Here is a 23,048-nt window from a genome sequence, read left to right as displayed (position 1 = left end):
ACACATGCTTTTAAAAATACTTCAATTGACCCCATATAAAGGATATATTTTGTGCTGACTTTAAAGGAAAATCCTATCATCAGAATTATTTTAAAGAGAGAATAGTTGTTACAGCTCATTAGGACTATTACCTACTAATTCAAGAACAATGAATATACAAAGACATTCAAGCAAAATAGTTATATTTTAAATTGTTTTTATAAGTATGCTGAAAGCTCTCAAATAATTACCAGTAAGTTTGTGTAAAGACTAAAAGCACCTTCACCTATCTACAATAGCATATATTTCTAAAATACATTCCCAATTCAGCTTTTGCTTATTAAACATTTCAAAAGTACTTAATCATCTTTCCTCTATGTGCTAAATAATGCTGAAGCTACTGGTAAAGCCAAAATACACAAGACAAAGTTGTGACTTGAAGGCCTTAGAGGTCAACGTGAAATGGGAGTGCGAGTACATCCAAAGAACTGTGGAGACAAAAAAAAGTGTCAAAAAGCAAACTGATCACTAAGGAAGATGGGACTGTCCAGATCTAGCAGAGAAACTGAAGCTTGCCCAGAAGAGATGGGTTTTTGATTTGTCTGTTGAAAAATGTATAGACTGAACATTCAGAGATCTGGTAAGTGCATAACAGATGGAGAAACCGTGTAGAAAGAAGCATTCAAACAGGAAAGTGGCAGCTGTGGAGCTTAGCAGTTTCAGTTTTAGACCATTTGTGACTTTACAATAAATTTCTCTTTTATTCAAATGACTTTGCATTGGTAAAACTTGCCTAACATTGCTATTTAGGGTAAGGCTAGCTGCCATCCAAGTAAACCTTACCATTTCACTGGTTTAACTTAGTTGAGACTCATTTTTCACTCCTGAAGTTATTCAATGACAGTCTTTCTGGTCAGTGACCAAATTCCCCCCATTATGTGATTTAGAGACCTGGTCACCTTCCATCTGTTAAAACCGTCGCATTGTCTGCATCCTGTAATTGATGGCGAAACAAAGACAGGGAAAAAAAATATCTACCTCTTCATTGCATTGGCTCAGAAATGACATTTCTTTCCTTACATTCATTGATAAGAATTAGTCAAATGGCTCCACCTAGAAGCAAGAGGGGCTGGAAAATTGAATTCCTGGCTGAGTAGCTGCTCTGCAGCAACAATTCTATAATAATCAATAAGTCTCCTCTGCCACACCCACACACTAGCAACTATTTGCAAAGTACAGAAACACATATAAAAAATAATCTTGAATTCCCATTGAAGGTACGTTTGATATGTTTACATACATCACAGAGCAACAGCTGCACTGAAGTGGAAGATTTAACCAGTACTAATTGAGCATTGTTGAAATACTCTGTAATTATGCTTCAGAACTCTGAATGTTATAAACAAACAAAAAAAAGCACACATTTAAAAAATTATCTGAGTAGGCCGAGCACTGTGGCTCACGCCTGTAATTCCAGCACTTTGGGAGGCCCAGGTGGGTGGATCACGAGGTCAGGAGTTCAAGATCAGCCTGGCCAACATGGTGAAACCCCATCTCTACTAAAAATACAAAAATGAGCCGGGCATGGTGGTGGGCACTTGTAATCCCAGCTACTCTGGAGGCTGTGGCTGGAGAATCACTTGAATCCGGGAGGCGGAGGTTGCAGTGAGCCGAGATCATGCCATTGCACTCCAGCCTACGCAACAAGAGTGAAACTCCAGCTCAAAACAACAACAACAAAAAATACCTGAGTAATTTTTCTGTAATTAATGACTAGAGATTATTTGAATGAGAAGAAGTATATGTCATTAATTATTTTATCTTACTTCCTACGCATATCTTTTCTGCAAACTAACTGTGTTGCCTTTGTTTCAGTCCCTCATCTGCCATCTGCTTCTCACACTAGCTGGGCTAAAGATCCACTTCACTGTATTATTTCTAGTTTTCACTTTGAATAGCACCGGAAGTAGCTATAACTTATTAATTACATCACAAACAACAAATACAGATCTTATAACTAAAGAACACATTCATTTATACAATTAGATTTTATAATTAGCTTGCAAATTACAAAATTATTGCTCTGCATGTAATTATATTCCTTACTAAATGTTTATCAAATGACTGTGTTGAAAAACAGACACATGAAAAGGTAGATCAACACTATTGGGTTTATTTAACTCAAAGACAAGTTAGATTAACATAAAATGATCTGATTATATGCCCCAAATGGAAAACATCATCCAAACCAAACTATTTCATTATATTTGTACTCAGCCTTTTGTTTTAATCTAATTCTAGCAACGCCTACCCAACTACTGAATAGTAAATAGCTTACTACCTATTTGCTGTGCCCATAATATATTGTTTTAATATTAATGGTTATTTTTCATGTATCTTTTGCTTCACTTCCTTCATGTTTGCTGCTGATAACTATTATTGACTTATTATTCTGAAAGAGTTATGTCATCAACTAGCTCAATTACACCATACCATTAACTAGCTCATTTCCAATATCTAATTGGAAATTTTCTGTTTTCAGGTTACATTTTGAGAAAGAGACTCATAAAAGTTGATACACAGAAACAGGATACACTGATAATCAAGTTTCCCTTAAAAGGTTTAAAATATACTTTACTTGTTTAAAAAAGAACACATTTCTGTGTGTTTCTCTCATCCTTACATTGACAGCACAAACCTCAATTTTAAAAAGCTCAATGTGTGCTTTGTAATCACAGCTAAAATTTTGCAAATCAAAATCTTTAAGTAAATATTAGAAATTAGAAGATTCTGAAGGCAGGTAATAGAAATAGTAGCATTTAAATTCAAGTTTAGAGTACGCTTCAAGATTGAGTGAATAAAGCAAATATGTTCTTCAAATGATGGCAGTGTGTAAACAGAACATAATTATCTAATGGAACGTTAACAATAAGTACTCATTAAAATTTCAAAAATTTCTATCGTTAACATCAGAACACAGTAGTGACTATATACAGCATTTCTGTTTGAAAAATAAAACAAAAAAGTTTGTAATTTTTTCTTGTCTGAAAAACATTTGCACTTATCACTTCAGACATTGGCTACAATATTTGTAAATAGTCTTTGATGCCCTTTTATGTACCAGAATTCCTGGTTGAGATGTTGGAGTGGAACCCGATGATCAACCCAACAAATGATAAAGAAATATATAGTAAGGTCTTTTAATTAAGGCATAGAGTAGGCTACTCCTTTACATCTTACATAGAATTTATAATGTCTTTAATTTGCATATTCATATTGAACTGCCCATTTACAATTCATTGGATTTTTAGGTCCTCCAGATGGAACAACAGATGCTAATATAATGACTAAAAGCCTTGGTCAAACATTTTAAGAAATGAAAACATTAAATCTCTTATGATGCAAAAACTATATATTTTGACATGAATAAAACCAACTCCATTTTCATGCAGTTTTCTCAAAAATAGTTTTTAGAAATTCTTCTAAAGAGATGTTATAAAATATCCACATCAATTTCAAGAGTTACCTCTTGGTTTTATCACCAAGAAAGAGCCTTCGATATTGTGGTAGAGACAAAGGAAAACCAACCCTGGGATATAATTAGTGCACTTTTTCATAGTGTAAAAATAATAAAAGCTCTTTCAAATAGTTGAAACATTTTAAAAATAGCATTCATTATTTAAAATTACTTTATGTAATTATTAAACTGTCATATCAAAACCTAATGTTTTGATTTTTTTAATAGCTCACTATTTTTTTAAACTACACAATATCAGGAAAAATGAGTAATAAAAATTTTAACATAATAAAAAAATTACTAGAGTCTCAGTGACCTTCCTCCAATTTATCTATGCCTGAACAAGCCTCAGATGGGTTTCTGTCATATTTTTAAAACCTCTAAAGACTGCAACACCAAAAGTCTTTCCTAATATTGAGCAGTGTTTTCTCTTTGCTTTTTTCCAGGAACCATTCTTAAATCATAAAATCAAAAAGCTATTAATTTAATCAATATATTTTTTTAAAAAAATAACAGCTTCTAAATCCCCATGAAACTCATTACCTGCTGCATTTTTTTTTTTTTTTTTTTTTAAGCGGAGTTTTGCTCTTGTTACCCAGGCTGGAGTTCAATGGCGCGATCTCGGCTCACCGCAACCTCCGCCTCCTGGGTTCAGGCAATTCTCCTGCCTCAGCCTCCTGAGTAGCTGGGATTACAGGCACGTGCCACCATGCCCAGCTAATTTTTTTTTTGTATTTTTAGTAGAGACGGGGTTTCACCATGTTGACCAGGACGGTCTCGATCTCTTGACCTCGTGATCCACCCGCCTCGGCCTCCCAAAGTGCTGGGATTACAGGCTTGAGCCACCGCGCCCGGCCACCTGCTGCATTTTTAATGTAGTCACGATTTGCTGCTCTTCCATTATTCTGAACACTTCTAATTCTTAACGTCTTATTGTGGCACATCATTTAGGGTTTTGTTGTTGTTTTTTTATTTTTTTGAGATGGAGTCTCACTCTGTCACCCAAGCTGGAGTACAGTGGCACAATTTCGGCTCACTGCAACCTCTGCCTCCTAGGTTCAAGCAATTCTCCTGCCTCAGCCTCCCGAGTAACTGGGACTACAGGCATGCGCCACAACACCTGACAACTTTTTGTATTTTAGTAGAGACAGGGTTTTACCATGTCTCGAACTCCTGACCTCAGATGATCTACCTGCCTTGGCCTCCCAAAGTACTGGGATTATAGTAGTGAGTCACTGCACCCAGCCCATAGCATATTTAAAAATCCAAATAATAGTAATATTCTCAGTTCCTTTAACCTTTTCTATTTTCTAAATCTCCAGTTATTAGTGTGTCTTTATCCACATTTCTACCTAAGTTCTCACTATTCCTTGTAATCTGGTGTCTAGGAAAGAAGAAAAACACATCTGAGAACCCATTAAGCATAATACACAAAGGAGTATAATAAGAAATTAGGTTGTGGATTTATTTTTTTTTTCTGAGTATTGCATATCTTAAGCCATCAGGGTTTAGTTTGTCGACAAAAACCCCCATATTGAAGGAGCAGCATGATCATATTGCTATTGCAGTGACTCAACTGTTGATTCTGTACATTGTTATTTTGAAAACTAATATAATAGAAATTTATTCAAATTAATAAGGGGATGATATAACATCATTAAGTCCAGTAGGAACCTACGGCTTAAACAAATCAACTTGATTTTATTTATACCAAGTCACAAATTTTTTGCCACTAAGTGGCAAAAATAAAACTAAAATATAAGAGCTGTATATAAAATTGGTTTAATAATTCTCTATCCAATAGAAATACACATTTATAGATATATATTATATTGATCTATGTATACACACATTTATGTGTATGTAGAGATAGGTATCATCGCACTAAAATATCTAATTCATCTATTAAACCATTAAAAAATTTATCTCAATATCACATAAGTTTAGTGGTGACAACAGATGCTAAGTTTAGTCTTCATATTTTAATGAGTTTGCATGGAATAATGAACTAAATGTTTTTAGTTCTGAGGTTACAGCTATCTTTATTAATGGTACCTGGGGATTTAATTTTCAAAAAATATGTTGGAATCTTTCTTCAAGATTCTAGATCCTTATCATGTTATATTTTAATCTTAAAACTTTTACTTTTAGATGTGTAGTCATCTAACCTCACCAGAAAAACATCATCCTAGAGTACATTTTCAATCTTCGATTTGATGAGACTGAGAAGATAGAGAATGTTGAGCAATAGAAGTTTCTTTAGCTTATCTTGCTAATCCTTCCACACCAGTGGCTCTGTATTGAAATAGGTGCAATATTGAGTTTTCAGTCAATTTTGCTGATGTCAAAACTAAAAGCAGTTAATATAAAGTGCCGACATAATGGCTTGAGCTTCATAAGTTTTACAGAAAAATCAATGCCTGTCAAAGTAGAGAGCCAACATGAAGTACAGAAAAGATGATCTTAAAAAAAAAAAAAAATCCTTGATATGATATTTTTCTTTTTTTGAGTCAGGGTCTCATTCCTGTGGCCCAGGCTGCAGTCCAGTGATACAAACAACATGGCTCACTCCAGCCTGGACCTCCTAGGCTCAGGTGATTCTTCCACCTCAGCCTCCCAAGTAGCAGGGACTATAGGCATGCACCATCATGCCCAGCTAGTTCTTTGCATTTTTGTAGAGACAGGGTTTCACCATGTTGCCTAGGCTGGTCTCAAATTCCTGGGCTCAAGCGATCCTCTAACCTCAGCCTCCACAGGTGCAAGCCACTGCACCTGGCCAATAATTGTAAAAATATGTTCCAAACTATTGAGAACAGCCATTTATTTTCAAATGGGCCTTTCTGTGTGGTAAGATATATAAGATAGAAGTTACCATTTTAACCAATTTTAAGTGTACAATTAAATGGCATTTAATATATTCACAATGTTGTGCTATCATCACCTTTATCTATCTCTTGAACTTTTTAAATCATCTCAAACTGTATCTCTGTAGCTACTGAACAATAACTTCCTATTCCCCTGTTCCCCCACCCTTAATAATCTCTATTCTACATTCTATCTCTATTAATTTGCCTCTTCTAGGTACCTCATATAAGAGGAATCATGATTAAATGGGTCTTTGGAATGTGAACCACAAAAAAGAAATCAGTTTTGTAAAATAGGACATAATAATATTGCAAAAAAAAACTATAGAAAAGTGTTTCCTTGATTTCTTAGATGCAAATAAATGATTTCAATAGTCAATAAGGCATATATTAATATAGGGACACACACATATATACATATGTATGTATGCATGTATATAAATTATATAATCATATCAAAGGTAGAAATACATATTTTCATTATTTCCCTCAGTTATGGACACTGAACTTTACTTTTTAGTAGCTTGCACACAAATAAAATATTCTGAGTTTTTTCCAGACATATAAACCATTACTTAGTGGTCAACGAATGTTAGTCAATAATTGTATTGATGATAATCAGTGTCATTTAACAGAATAGATTAAGTTTATAAATATTAAAATTACATTAAGTGAAACAAACCAAGTGTATTCGTTCATTCTCATGCTGCTAATAAAGACATACCCAAGACTTGGTAATTTACAAAGGAGGTTTAATAGACTCACAGTTCCACATGGCTGGGAAATCATGGCAGAAGATAAAGGAAGAGCAAAGAGGTATCTGACATGGCAGCAGGCAAGAGAGTGTGTACAGGGGAACTCCCCTTTTATAAAGCCATCAGATCTCGTAAGACTTATTCACTATCACAAGAACTGCATGGGAAAGACCTGCCCCACGATTCAGCCTCTAACTGGGTTCCTACCACAACATGTGGGAATTATGGGAGCTAAAATTTAAGATAAGATTTGGGTGGGGACACAGCCAAACGATATCACCAAGGTAAAGATTCAAAAATCAAACCAAATCATGGCAGTAGCCACTTCCGTTTGTACATTCCTTTATAGTCCAGTTTGATGCATCTGAGCTAATTTACTCCTCACCAAAGCACTGTGAATGATGACTATTCACAGTCTCAACACTAAGACAACATTGAATGAAGACAGATAACTTAGTTATGGTCAATGAGCCCCGGCATGGCAGCTCCACCAGTGGAACTAAGACAACCCTAGATGCTTGGGGCTACAGGCACCCACCACCATGCCCAGCTAATTTTTGTATCTTTAATAGAGACCTGGTTTACCATGTTGGCCAGGCTGGTCTCGAGCTCCTGTCTTCAGGTGATCCACCCACCTTGGCCTCCAAAAGTGCTGAGATATAGGCATGAGCCACCGCACCCAGCCTATAGATTGTTTTTTGACATTTGTGTTTTCCAACATGGTTTCTGCTAGACACCATATTCTGGGATTACAGGTGTGAGCCACCATGCATGGCCATAAACCAATAATTCTATCAAGGAGTATTTATTGAACAGCTTTTTCACTCTCAAAATTGAGTTTGTTGGAACAAATATAAGATAATTTGAAACAGTAGAGTGCAAATTAAGAAGGGAATTTTATCAGAAATAATGATAATGATTTGTATTTATAAGTATAAATATGTGTCCAAAATGTACTTTGAATTTTCTCCATGATAAATATAGATAGTAATGCCTATAAATAATTGCGTACAGTACCTGCAATATGGTTAGTGTAAAAAAAAAAAAAGTAGTTGTTTCTGTAACAATAAGGTAAGAATGGGTTTAACTAGTGGTCTGCAAATCTAGAAGTAATACAGCTGTAACACCTGGAGCAGACAGAAAGGACGACTGTCATTTCTAAGAGACAAGCAATCTGTTAGATTACACTAGCAGGGTTATTACAATGAAAACAATCTCAGTACACTTGAAATCCAATACTGTCAAAGAAAAGTAGTAAAAAATTAAAGATTAGATCTTACTAATGAACTATGTCAGGAAACAACAGCAATAGGGCAGCCAGAAAACTTAATCAAATCAAAATGCATATATGACTGGGGCAGAAAGTCCTGCTGACCAATTGCCTTTCTTAATATTTATTCTCTCACACAAGCATCAGAAATAGTGGTCTTGTTTTAGATTTTTTAAAATGTCACCCATCATTCTAGGCATAACTAATTTCTAGCCTGTATTTGTGGATTCTAGTACCTGACATTTTTAGAGATATGATCAATATAATTATGTATGTATGTATTCATGTATGTATGTATGCATGTATGTATATATTCAATGTCTGACTATATAGCCCGGGCTGGTCTCAAACTCTTGGCCTCAAGTGATCCTCCTGCCTCAGCCTTCTAAAGCACAAGGATGACAGGTGTGAACCACTGAACCTGGTCTCTTTATTTTTTAAATGCTGTCTTGAACCAGGAGGACCCTGTTGAGGCCCTTCTTGGAGGCTGGTCAATTCTTCTTGAGCAGGCAATAGGAGATATTTTTTGACCAAGGGTCTACCAACCAACAGGACTGAAAGAGAGGTACTCCAAAGGAAATTGGAGGTGTCAAAAGAAGTGGAATATATTCTAGAAAATATAAATAGCAAATGTCTACTACTTCTAAACTTTATGATTTCTTAAAGATTATAAAATGATTTGATATTCATAAAATTATTTGGATTATGTAACAATTTTTATATGTCAATATTATTAAATAAAAATTAGACCCAGAGATTTTTTTTAAAAAAATACATTCTTGCAAGCTCAACTAATCATTTAAAATGGTATTTCTATATTATTTCATCAAGTTTTTCTCGGCATTTAAGAGCAGTGAATGGAGGTATCTAATTGATGGCATTTCCAGAATTGAATGTTTATCTTTTATTATATTCAAAAGTCCATATGACGTGGGAAATAAAATAATAAATTATTTTTAAATGCAATTTGTTAAATCTAGAAGAATATTAGGTACTTGGTAAGCACTAGAAAAATTTTTAAGGGTAAGTTGAGGTTATGTGGATTAAATGAGTCAATATAAATAAGAATTTAGAATAGATCCTGGCACACGGTAAACATTTGGTAGATGTTAACTATTCTAATTATCAATATTTAATTTTGCTTATATTAATGGAAATCATCCAAGTTATGATGTCTTATTTTCCTCATGGCCAGAAATGGCACATTCCAACCTTGCTATGAATACGTTCGAAAATGTATATATTTTCTGCTCAAGGGTAAAAAATCATGTTTTTATTAAAACTTACCACACCTTAATGATGAATGTTTATTTGATTCATACATTTTTGAACAACCCATTTAGTATATTGAGATTAAATAATAAATTAAGGTAATAAGTATTAGTTGTTTCAGGACAGTTTTTGGAAATCACTCATAAAAGAGCTCTTTGGCTATAGGGATGCAACTCGAAATCAACATTAGATAGCCAAGTTGATTAAGTTAAATTTCACCATATTTATGAGCATTTTTCTCTTTTAATTCAAAACTGTGAATTAATCTAAATGATATTTGAGTTACAAAATATGGCAGATACTTTCTTATGAAACAGCTAGGACTGTAGTATGTGCCAATTCATCAAAAATAATATACATGACGGTTTTTGTGGTTACGGATCCTGGAATGGTAGCAAACATATAAAGTGAAGTCTGGAAAGATGTGACCCTTTTATCAATTTCATCAAGTATTATTAGGCTGCAGTCAGTGAAAGCACACTTTAATCCATGAAGTAATTTAACAAAAAAAAAAAAATAGTTTTTTTAAAGGAGAAATAAAATAGATAATTTTTTGAAAGAAATAGTAAAAAAAAGGAGTAATCACTCCATCTCCTGGCTACACCACAAATATACCACTTAATTACATCAATGGCAAAAGAATTAGAGGTCTCAGTTAAATGTGTTTTCGTTGAACTTAAAATATAAATCTCTCATAGCAGTCAGCAGAGCTAATACAAACGCTACAATGCCTTGCTATTAATTATCCAGTGGAATAAATCATAGACAGAAGTTCAGGGAATTACATTTTATTTCTAAATTTGTCACTATAATGTTTTGTGACCTTGATAAAGCCACTTAACCTTTCTTTGCGTCAGCTTCCTTATCCATACACAGAGGAGGAAAATGTACCTTATGAGAGCATAAATTCAGTCTGTGGTTGATTGGGAAGTCATTTAAATATTCTGCTGTATTAATTGTTAAAAAGTTATATAAAGTATAAAAATGCTACTAAAACTATCACATCCTTGTAGCAATCACCTCATTCTTTTTGCTTTTTTTCAAGTCAGTTTTTCTTTCTTCACTTTCTCACTCTGCTTGCTGACTCTCACATTTACTTGGGAAAATTATTTCTGATATAACATTTTAACAAGCTATTCCCTTACCGTTACTTCATTCTATGATCTGGCCCTAGAAATTAAATGATGTTTCAACTGGCCTGACTAATTTCCAAACTTTATGATGGAACTATAGCTGTTACTTTATTTTAAATCTTACGTTTTTAAAAAACAGACAAGTGTTTTGGCCAGAAGGGGAAATAAGCATTAAATGGGCAAAACTGAATATCATGTAATGTAATCAATACATCTAAAAAAAACCTATATAGTGTATATTTCTTTTTTCTTAGATCTAACAAGTCCAAAAATATGTATCATTACCAATACTTGCATTTTTTGTCTACAAAGTTAGCATTTTATGATGAGCCAAGGTGATCTAATTTATTTTGGAATAACCAAATTGTTTATTGCTTACCTCTGGATATGACATTTTTTCTATACCCACATTCCTACATATATCTGGCAGAAGGCTAGGATTACAGTATAGTCTGGATGTGAGTTAGAGTTTAGTGCATGGAATCCTAGAATATGGCAATGTATATCAGCACAAACTTGAATATTTTCACCGTTTTATTTAACAATATGAAAGTACAGAAAATTGTTATGTAATCCAAAACAGAAATTTGTGAATTTCAAATTACATTTTATAATCTTTAAGAAATCACAATGGTTAGAAGTAGTGGAAAATGGCTTTTAATGTTCCCTAGAATATTTTTCACTTATTTTGGTACCTCCAACTTTCTTTGGAGTACTGCTACTTTCCTCCCTTTGGTCAATTTGGTTAGGATAGGCCCATGACCAAAATTAACCTAGAAAATAGCCGGTAAATTTGAAAATATACAGACGTTTAACAAGCAAATCCTCTCCTTGGTAAAAATCCTACAGAAATGCTTGCTTATATGTTCAAGGAAATATGTAAGTGTTTGTGTGTATATATGTGTGTATATAAGATGGTTAATGGCAATATTACTTACTTAAGCAAAAAACTAAAACAAGCCCTAATGTCCATCAACAAACTGAGATTTTCATATAATGGAATACCATACCATAAGAATAATGAATAAACTGCAGAAAAATGGAAAAATAACATACGTGCATATTTGAAACAAAATTTGGAGTTGAAGAAGCCAGACAGAATACACATGTGGGTCCAAATTTGTAAGTTTCAGAAACAGGCAAAATTTACTTATATCACTTAGGCATGCACTATCAGCCAATACAACTTTTAAAAACACAAGAAAATAAATACCCCAAAAGTCACATACTGAGGTACCTACCCAGTAGTGGAAAGGAAGGGGATTATAATCAGGAGGCCATATGGGGGCTTCTGTGGTGCCTATGGTATTCTATTTCTTTGCCTAGTGGAGTTCTTTTGATAGCATGCTAAGTAGCTACATGTTTACATTTTATACAGTTTTTGGTTATATATTTTATTATTAAAAGAAACAAGTAAAAATATTTACTGGATTCTGTATTTCTTATTAGGATAAAAATCTCTAACTAAAGAGAGGTGAATAATACATTCCAGAAAAAATATAAAAGCATATTACACAGCTTTATACAGAACCTTCTGCATATAACATTTTAAACAATGTTTCCATTCAAAACAGAAATATCTTCCAAAAAATTGTAATGACTTTAGTCAAGAAAGAGAAGTTATTATTAGTATAAGACAGAATCAAGAATGAAACCTATCTTCATGACTGGGGATGACGTGTTAAAAATAAACATAATCATCTTTAAAGGAATATTCAGCACTGTATTCATACCTATAAGTTCAACCACAGATAAGCATTTGACTTAAAAATATAAGAAAAACGATGCTATTTGACTAAAATCTCAATACAAATCAGCAATATCATGTAGGAAATGAAAAGGTTTATATAAAACTTAGTAGTATTAGATTCATGCAAACATAACTGTGGTTTTTACCATTATTTTCAATGGCAAAAATCACAAAGTAATGGCAAAAACCACAATTATGTTGGCATCAACCTAAATATTAATAAAAGTAGAGTGTGAGATCTGGATGGAAGGTATCATTCCTTCACAATTTTCTCTACTTTTCAAGTATCAAGAGTATTATTTTGCCAATTATGAACACATTTTAAAAGCAATTGATATAAATTGGATTGTGTCAATGAGAGCGGATTCATTCACTCAAGAAGGCACATCCACTGAGTGATGACTATAGGTCAGCTACTAAGCCAGATTCTTATTCAATTTGGCAACACCAAACTGAATATGGCGCTGCCATTTTTGGTTTCAGCTTCTACATGTAAATAGCTTAGAAGCTGTCACTCCATTGCTACACCAAGAAAATGCTGGAAAAAAAAACTGAAAACTAAAATCTTTGGAGAACTGAGGTTTCAGAGCAAACCACCACCCCAAAATTTGGAGAGCAGGTAAATCCATAGAGTCACAGCTGAGATCACTATTACCTACTTGGAGCAGAAGGCATGAAAAGAGCATACATTCCATCAGCAGTCATCAGAACCAGACTCACATATGATACAGATGTTGAAATGATCATAAAAGGAATTAAAAATAACTGTTTAATATGGCAAGTGTTCTACTGGGACAAAATAGATAACGTGATAGAGCAGATAGAATCAAAAGGAAATGCTAGATTTTTTTAAAAAAACAAACACTGTAACAGAAATGAAGAAGCCCTTTGATGGGCTCATCAGTACAAAGGACACCAGTTCATGAAAGAATTTGTGAGCTTGAAAACAGATCAGTAGAACTTTATCAACTGAAATGCAAAGAGAAAAATGAGGAATAAAAACAAAAAAGAACATCAAAAGGCATAATATATATATATAATTGGAACATCAAAAGGAGAAGAAAAAAAGAATAAAGAAGAAATATCTGAAATAATTACGGTCATGGAATTTTCAAAACTGACAGACATCAAGCCAGAAATCCAGGAAGCTTAAAAAACACTGAGTAGGAGGCTGGGACTCAGACTAGGAGCTGCACACAAGCATGCTGTCTACAGATCTGAGAAGGAAGCACTCAAACAGAAACCCGAGGTGCCGTAGCGTGCTGGTAAACTGACTTCGACAAAACACAGGGAAGGAGGGCTATTTTGTTTGTAGTATTTGCCAATTTCCATGTGTAAATACTACCACCACGGTGGACCTCAGCTATCAACATCACTGAACCACAAGTTGGGAAAAGAAGCACACAACCCTGAGTTGGCATAAGCTGGATCTACCACGTTCCAGTGATTCTAATGAATTTACCTTCATTCTAGAGTGAGTATGGAGGACTGTGAGAAATGTGCCTCAAGAACAAGGAATGAAAGTGATAACAATACTTAGTAGGACTGAGCACTTACTATTCTACGCCTTTTATACTTTACACGAAGCATCTCATTTAATCCTCATGGCAACTCAGTGAGGTAGGTCATATTATAATAACCTTAAGACAACAATCTGAATTCTAGGAAGATAAAGTAACTTGCCCTCTCCATGCAGCTATTAAATGTCAGATCTGGTCTTTGGACAGCTAAACTCCAAAACCCATACCTTTAAACACTACACTAAGCATAAAATAAATCTGCAATAAATGTACTGACTTCTTGACTCATAATACTGCAATAAACAAATTGTTTTATAAAAAAAAAAAACACTGAGTAGGATAAATAAAAAAATCACTATACCTAAGCATACTACATTCAATCTGCAGAAAACACACACACACACACACACACACACACACACACACACACAAACAATCTTGAAAGAACACAGAGAAAATATCATATCTATAGAGACACAGGGATAAGTATCAGAGTGAACATCTCATCAAAGACCAAGCAAACAATAAAATAAGAGTGGAGTGAAATATTGAAAGTGACAAAAGGAAAAAAGTACCAATCAAAAATTCTATATCCAGCAAAATTATCTTTCGAAGGGGAAAAATAAATAAAGGCATTCTCTGACAAATGAAAACTAAGGGACTTCATCACCACTGGACCTTCATTGCAAAAAATGTCAAAGGAAGTTTTTTGGGCAGAAGAAAAATCTATGGGATAGAAACTTGGATCTACATAAAGAAGAGTGCCATAGAAGGAATAAGTGAAGGTAAAAGAAAATATTTTATTTCTCTTATTCTAAATTGATTTAAAAGATAACTTTGTTTAAAATAACAGTAACAATATATTAGGTGATTATACACCCAATATAGGTGAATATGTGAAATGAATCAGAGCAATGTCACAAAGGATAGGAGAGAGGAACTGGCAGTAGTCTGTAATAAAGTATCTGTACTACATAGTGTTTTTTGAAGGTGGACTGAGATTAGTTTAAAATTGGAACATCCAGGACTATCACTAAAATATATATCTAAAGAAGGAAAATTAATATAAAAATGGAAGAGATAAAATGCTCAATTAAAAGAAAGGAAGGCAGAAAAGAGTGAAGGAAATGCGTATTGTTAAGTGAAAGAAGCCAGTCTGAAAAGACCAAAAACTGTACGATTTCAGTTATATGACATTCTGGAAAAAGCAAAAGTATATTTATGGTAAAACGATCAGTGGTTTCCAGGGATTTGGGAAGGAGAAAGAAGGGCTGAACATATGACGCGTAGAGTCTTTTTTAGGGCTGTGAAACTATTCTGTTACTTTTTACTTTTTTATTATTATACTTTAAGTTCTGGGGTACATGTGCAGAATGTGCAGGTTTGTTACATAGGTATTCCCGAGCCATGGTGGTTTGCTGTTTCCATCACTCCGTCATCTACATTAGGTATTTCTCCTACCCAAGCCCCCCGCCCCCTTGCTATCCTTCCCTTAGCCCTCCAACCGGACAGGCCCCAGTGTGTGATGTTCGCCTCCCTGTGTCCATGTGTTCTCATTGTTCAACTCCCACCTATGAGTGACAACATGCAGTATTTGGTTATATGTTTTTCTGTCAGTTGGCTGAGAATGATGGGTTCCAGCTTCATCCATGTCCCTGCAAAGGACATGAACTCATCCTTTTTTATGACTGCATAGTCTGTTACTTTTTAATTGTGAATACATGACACTATGCATTTGTTTAAATTCACAGGACTTCACAGCACAAAGAGAGAACCTTAATGTATGCAAATTTTAAATGTAATTCAGGAGATCAGAGGATCTTGGGAAATACAGAATATGACAAAGCAATCTAACTATATTACAAATATGTAAGATAACCTCACTGAAGCAGGTGAGAGGAAATGTGCTGACCTTTGCAACTTTGGAACCGAGTGAAGTCTGTAAGGCTAAATGCTAAAACAATTGTAAATAAACACCATATTCTAATTGATAAAGTTGTTTCCCACATGGACACAGGTTAGCAAACTCTGATCTCACTATACATTTATATTGGAAGTGAACAATTAAGGAAAAGACTAGCAGGTGGGGAGAACCAGTTTTCTAACTACTGGATTGGGAGGTTACACATAAGGTAGGGGAAGAGGCTAAAATGATCCATATGGTAATAAATTAGAGTTGGAAACATCAGGAAGAACTCATGTTTAACTTAATATAAATACAGGTGGTTACACATATAAATATCTCTAGATATGTGTATATGTTACTATACACATTTTTCCTTTGCTGCCGATTAGAAGGGCTTCAAAACAACTATATCCCAGTAGCAATGAGTACTCTCAACATGAAGGTATTTGTTTCTGCTATAATTTCTCCAATAAAAGGAACATGGGCTCTTTGAAAAAATATATCTAATTTAGGGACTGGGCAGGAAATATACAAGATGAGCTTAGAGTATATTAAAGGGCCAGAAAGTAGGGAAGTGCTCAAACACACACACACACACACACACACACAATGAGTACGTCATAGGGGTGAAGGAGCCAACTAAAAGAGCTCTTAATGTCCAAAACTGTAATAATTTGAGCAACAAAATAAGGTAATTTGGATTCGAAAGCAAAGTATAAAAAAACTGTAAGTCCAAACTGGTATTGAGCAATAGTTAAGAAAGTAAATAAATGTGGGAGAACAGATACATATCCCATGTAGCAGAATACCAAATTATGTGGATATTCTGCTCTCAAAGAGGTGGAGCATAACCTCTCACTCCTTTAGCATGGACTGTATTATAGTAACTTCCTTCCAAAAAGTATAGTGTAAAAACGGGGACGGGAGTAACTTTACAGTGGAAAACCCTACCTAACACTACCTCAGGTGAGCAAGATCAATATCAACAGTGATAAGTCAGGCTGATACGATGACATGTTGTGATTTTACCTCTGTGGTTTTTCTTCTAAGGATATATAACCTTAGTCTAATCATGAAAAAATATCAGACAAATTCCAAACACAGGACATTCAACAAAATATTCCTCAAAATTGCAAAGGTCATAAAAAACTGTAAAAATGCAAAACAATCACAACCAAGAGGATCCTAAGGAGAAATGGCAACTAAATGTTATGTGCTATTCTGGATGGGATCCTGGAACAGAAAAAAAGGACATCAGGTAAAAAGCAGAGAAATCTAAATAAACTACAGATTTTACTTAATTAAAATGTGCCAAAATCACTTCGTTAACTATAATAAATATACCATATTAATATTAGATGTGAATAACAGGGGGAACTGAAGGTGGGGTATATAGAATTTCTACTATTTATATTTTTTTCTGTAAATCTAAAATTGTTCTCAAATCAAATGCGTATTTTAAAAAAAAGACATTGCCCTTGACTCTAAGTTGCTCACATTCCTATGAAAATACAGGAATGTCAATAAACAGCTATGATGCAATGAGGTAAGTGCTGCAATAGAGATGCTAAAAGTTCTGTGGACACATGGACTATGTGCCTCAAAAAGGAGTTAACATTTCAGCTGTGCCTAGAAGAAAGGGTGAGAATCAGGCATGTGACAAGAAGAAAAAACCTTCCAGATGGAGAAAACAATGAATAAGAGTTCAGAGGGAGGACATTTGGAGAACAGTAAGTGGGTGAGGCTTATAAACTATAGAGGCTAGAGATGATGCTGTAACATCTTTAATTTTTTAAAAAAATTGCAAATATTTCAGGAGTTCCAAACCAGCCTGGCCAACATGGTGAAACCCCATCTCTACTAAAAATAGAAAAATTAGCTGGGTGTGGTGGCTCGGGCCTGTAATCCTAGCTACTAGGGAGGCTGAAGCAGGAGAATCTCTTGATCCTGGAAGGTAGAGGTTGCTGTGAGCCAAGACTGTGCCACTGCACTCCAGCCTGGGCAACACGAGTGAAACTGTGTCTCAAAACCAAAAAAAAGAAAAAAAGATGTTTAAAATACCAAAACTGCTGGACAGGTTTATAATTCTTTTCACTGTGGTATGTTTTGTTGAAACAGTACTTCACTTAGCTAAGGATATACACTTTCAAAATGGGAAGGATTGCCTATAAAAGCTCACGATATTGCCTGCGCATTTAGCTACTTCCTTCAGCCAGAAATTTCCTCTTTACATATGAGATTTCTTTTATATTTTTTAAAGTGACATTATAACAAATTTCAATTCCACTAAAACCAAATCATATCAATGTTTTTCATATTTTCATTAAGTACAATATGATAATAACGTGCAGAAAACCAAGATAAAAAACAATGATTCATTATCAATTCAGATACTGCCCATCTTTGTCGCTTTAACTGAGGGATATAATTTGGGGTTTAAGAAATGCTCTTTAATTTGGCCACAAAATAAATACGCTATAGTGTCACACCATTTAAAACAATGTTATACATAAATATATCTTCCCAATAGACTAGTTTTTAATACTTAAAATACATTTTAGTATATACCGTTCTTAATTCTAGGGCATATAGTTCTCCATTCACCCAAAATTTCACATCCAGTCAAACTGTTTAATTTATTCGCCCAAATCACTGTCTCAGATAAGGCTACATATAACAGAAGTATTTATGATAACCAGTGGAATAAAAACTTCTAGTACAACTTTAACTTGGATATCAAGACTTAATTGTTCTTTGTTTTTATATAAGAGAAAAGAGGATATTTTTGGACAAATGAAGTTTAGAAAAGTACAGCTGCCCTGGAAAGCATTTAGGAGATGAGGAGTTCTATTTTTGGTTCTCTGAAATAGTCTTATATAACTTGTTTTACCATTCAGGGTCCAGTGTTCAGTTTCCATGAGATTGTGCTCCAATTGTCTTATGCTAGGTAATGGTTTAGAACCCTAGTATTTCTAGAAAAGGGAATGAGGTGCTTACTAAAGATGAGTTCTCCACTCTGAAGAATAACGACTAGAAGTGCATTCTATTTACTACTCAGAATAGATTGCTTTACTTTATATTTGTAAATTCATTTGTCTCAATACTACTGGTTGCAAAAGCTACTTCAGCAGAGATTAAGGGTAAAAAATTAAGTAATAGATGAAAAACAAACTTCAGAGTTGATTATATAGAAACCCAAGTATAGCCAGATACCTTAAAAGAAATGAATTATTGTAAGATGTAGGTGACTAGTGCAAAACACTTCATATACAGGAAAACAAATTTAAGTGAACCAACGTACAAATAAAACTCCGTTCAATATAAAACACCTAATGTCCTTTTTATGCTTTTCTATGTAAGTTTTACAAATATGATCATACACAAAAGCCACCAAGAAGAATCTCTCAATAAGAATATGAGAATAATATTTTTCACTTCTGAATGTTGTTCGTATCATCCCCACTTTTCTCATGAAACCACCTTGTAAGAAATGCACTATAAAGAAAAAATGTATGAATGCAATTTTTATGTGACAAAAATGATGAGCATTTGGATATAATTCTATATTTTGCAAATTTATGCCATACATATAACCTTACTTCATTTGATCCTTGCAAAAAGGCTATGAAATAAAAACAGCAAGCTTTATCATCATCATTTTATATGTGAGGAAATGAATATTCTGAAGGCTGTGGTAACTCCACCAACCTACGTGACTACTGAGTTGTAGATTCATAATTATAGGCAGTCTTCTGAATCTTGTCCGCATGTCCTTTGACCTTAGCAACCAGATATGAAAATGACTCTATGCATCACATCTTACATAATTATTCAGTGACTGCACCTGAAATTATGCTGTTTTCAAGTTCATGAGAACACATATGTCAGACAGATAGAGTGACAAATGAATAAAAGAGAAAAACGTTTTTTCTAATTTGGAACAAGACAGGAAGACAGAGGTAGATTTCATATGTTTTATTTAGCCACTCTAGAAAATGTTTCCAAAGATGATACCATTATAAAATATAAGCATAATCTTTGGAAATCATACTCATTATTTCAAGTAGTTTCAAAAGCTAGTATTTCTATAGCTCCCTAAACATATTCTGTTTAGCCTTTTGAATGTACTTCCGTGGAAGATGATTCAAAAGCAAGAAGGATTAAATTTCACCTATAGGAAGCCACTTACCAATTGATTACACACTTCTTTATAGATTAAGAAAACTAATGTGTAGCATAAAAACTAACTTAAAATAGTTGTTTTATCACTTGCAAGTGAAATATTGAAGACGGTGATTACCTGTAACAGTTAATTCAGTAGTTCTTCTCACAACAAAGCCTCCATATTTCAATTCACAGGTATAATTTCCAATGTCATCCTCTCTGACTTCTCTTATAAGTAAGGTGTCTCTTTTGAATACAATACTTGGCCTCCATGTTTTTGTCCTGCATTCCTATATGAAGAATATAGATTTTTGGTAGTACATATAGTAACAGAAAAATATAAAACAGTTTTAAATAACTAAAACAAAAGCTTCTAAAATTATACTTTAAAGGGACCAAAAAGTTTGAAACTAATGCTAAAGAATTTCATTTCTTCTCCAAATCTCTGGGAAATCAACTTGCTTTCTAGAATTTGCCCTCCTAGAATAATATGGCAAGTTGTACTGGTCATTATACATTTTTGAACCAATGAGTATAACCTGAAGATTTTTTTTAGAAAAATTAAATTAACTTCTAAGATTAGTATATCTATACCATATATGTATTGATTTATTACATATAAGAATAAAGATGTATGCTAAGACTATCCCTGACATCGTTTTGGAAACAACTGCTTCACATTTGATGATTGTGAAATCAACCATATTGAAATTGATCACATAAAATACTGTATTATTGGAAAGTGGAAAATTTACCATACAAAAGAAACTGCTTCTATTTTAATATTTAAAACATTTTAGTCTTGCATTTAGTAAAAAAATTAGATGATCGTGTGTGCATGCTATAATCCATGAAAGAAACAGTCAACATTTATATGCAGGGTCTGCAGAGTTCCATAAATATCTGTTTTCATTGTTGATAGACTTACCAAATTATGATCTCTGAATTAAGCTTTGAATTATAAAGATGTTGGCTCACAAGATTTCTGTTTTCGCCAAAACAAAAGTCTATTTCCTCTAGCCAGATTTGAAATCAATGCAATGAGGATAAAATAGCTTTAAAACATTTGACACTTTTCAGAGGTAATATTATTTCTAAAAAAGTGTATTGCCAAATCAAATTTTTGCAAATCATTATTTTATGTGGCTCAATGCCTTTGTGTAATTGGGGGGCAATCTTCCAGTTATTTCAGACCAAAATATACATTGTACATGCCATATTAGTTGTATGACTTGTGGTAACTGAATAAATTTTCTACTGAATGTGTGAAATCTATATTTAGCGAACTAATTATTTCGTAGTATTCTACTACAGAAGTAGCTCTTAAATCTCTGTTTTTTAGACTATAGGGGCTGATCTTTGACTATGGAAAAATAATCTGAAATGTCATGACTTTTAAATATCACATATACTGCATCGCCACCCACCACTTCACTAGTCTGTATAGCTTAAGGTCAAAATTATTGTGGCAATGTTGGAAATACGACTAAAGGACCAGCCACTTTTTAAATTGTGTATGTGTAGGCTCTCATCTTTCAGTGAATTTTGAGATGCTCTTTGTGAAAGGTGAGAAAAGACACACAACTCTTAAACTTATTGATTTTCTGTTCTTGTGTCAGTTTGCTGAGAATGATGGTTTCCAGGTTCCTCCCTGTCTCTACAAAGGACAAGAACTTATCATTTTTTATGGCTGCATAGTATTCCATGGTGTTTATGTGCCATATTTTCCCTGTCCAGGCTATCATCGATGGACATTTGGGTTGGTTCCAAGTCTTTGCTATTGTAATGTTCTCACTTACAGGCGGGTGTTGAACAATGAGAACACATGGACACAGGGAGGGGAGCATCACACACTGAGGTCTGTCGGGGGGAATTAGGGGAGGAACAGCGGGGGTGAGGAGTTGGGGCGGGATGACATGGGGAGAAACGCCAGATATAGGTGATGGGGAGGAAGGCAGCAAACCACATTGCCATGTATGTACCTATGCAACAATCTTGCATGTTCTTGACATGTAACCCCAAACCTAAAATGCAATAAAATATATTAAAAAATAAAATAAACCTATTAGTGAAAAAACAAAGAAACTGTGTATATAGAAGCTGATACCACACATGAGTACTAAGGAAAAGAAAGTCTACTTGGAGACTTTGGGTCAAACTCCCCTAAAACCACTCCCTGTTGAAGCAATCGGAATCTGCCTGTGAAAGTCTGGCAAACCACAGAGTTTGAGATGTTAGGCTGGTTCAGGATGAGATATACTCCAACAATTAAAAAAAAAAGAGAGAAAAAGAAAATTCATCCCCACAGTAACAGAAACCAGCAAGACTAATATTTGAGTTCTGTTTAACATGATCTAGGATTGAAAATCAAGCAAGCGACAAGTATAAAAACCTTCCAACGGTTCCCTTCATGTTCTGAATCCAAAATTTCACATTATCAAGAATCAAAAGTAAGTCTTGTTTAGGAAAGAGCATTGCTGATTTTGGCAAAATCTTTTTTAAAAATTATTAAAGGTTTGTGTCTTGTTTTATTTCTAACAGTTTTTGAATTCATCAGCAGTCTGCCATGAGGGCTCACATTCTGTATACTGACATTTGTGGATCTAGGTACAAAGAGGCCCAGTTTCCTAAAGTCCTACTTCCAGTGAGTTGGACAAAGCAAATGTTACATAAGGATTCTCTAAACTATGGATAAAATATTCTGGAGGAATGTTCATACTGTCTATATTTTTTGAGTCCATTCAATAAGAAAAATGTCTTTTATGGTATAAACAAGCTTAAAATTATTTTAAGATCTGAAATATCAGTAAATAATCAATGATGGTGATAGGGAAGTCAGAGGTTGGATTATTCTGTTTGTGTTTAAAGTTTCTTCTGGTTTTTGAAGACAGTTACTTTAATATTATATTTCAGGTATC

General features: G+C 34.0%; 1 protein-coding gene across 1 annotated transcript in view; it reads right to left on the bottom strand.

Annotated features, from left to right (window-relative positions):
* IL1RAPL1 (interleukin 1 receptor accessory protein like 1) overlaps window positions 1-23,048 on the bottom strand; it is a 1,349,174-nt gene that overhangs the window by 528,529 nt on the left and 797,597 nt on the right. Inside the window, exon 5 of the mRNA XM_003924076.3 lies at window positions 20,267-20,420. Coding sequence (XP_003924125.1) covers window positions 20,267-20,420 — 154 coding nt within the window. The remainder of the gene's footprint in view (window positions 1-20,266; window positions 20,421-23,048) is intronic.

The sequence above is a fragment of the Saimiri boliviensis genome, chromosome X, assembly GCF_048565385.1.
Source record: "Saimiri boliviensis isolate mSaiBol1 chromosome X, mSaiBol1.pri, whole genome shotgun sequence".
In the NCBI taxonomy this organism is placed as follows: Eukaryota; Metazoa; Chordata; class Mammalia; order Primates; family Cebidae; genus Saimiri; species Saimiri boliviensis.
Note: the sequence above shows the minus strand (reverse complement) of the source record. Positions and strands in the feature narration are given on the sequence as shown.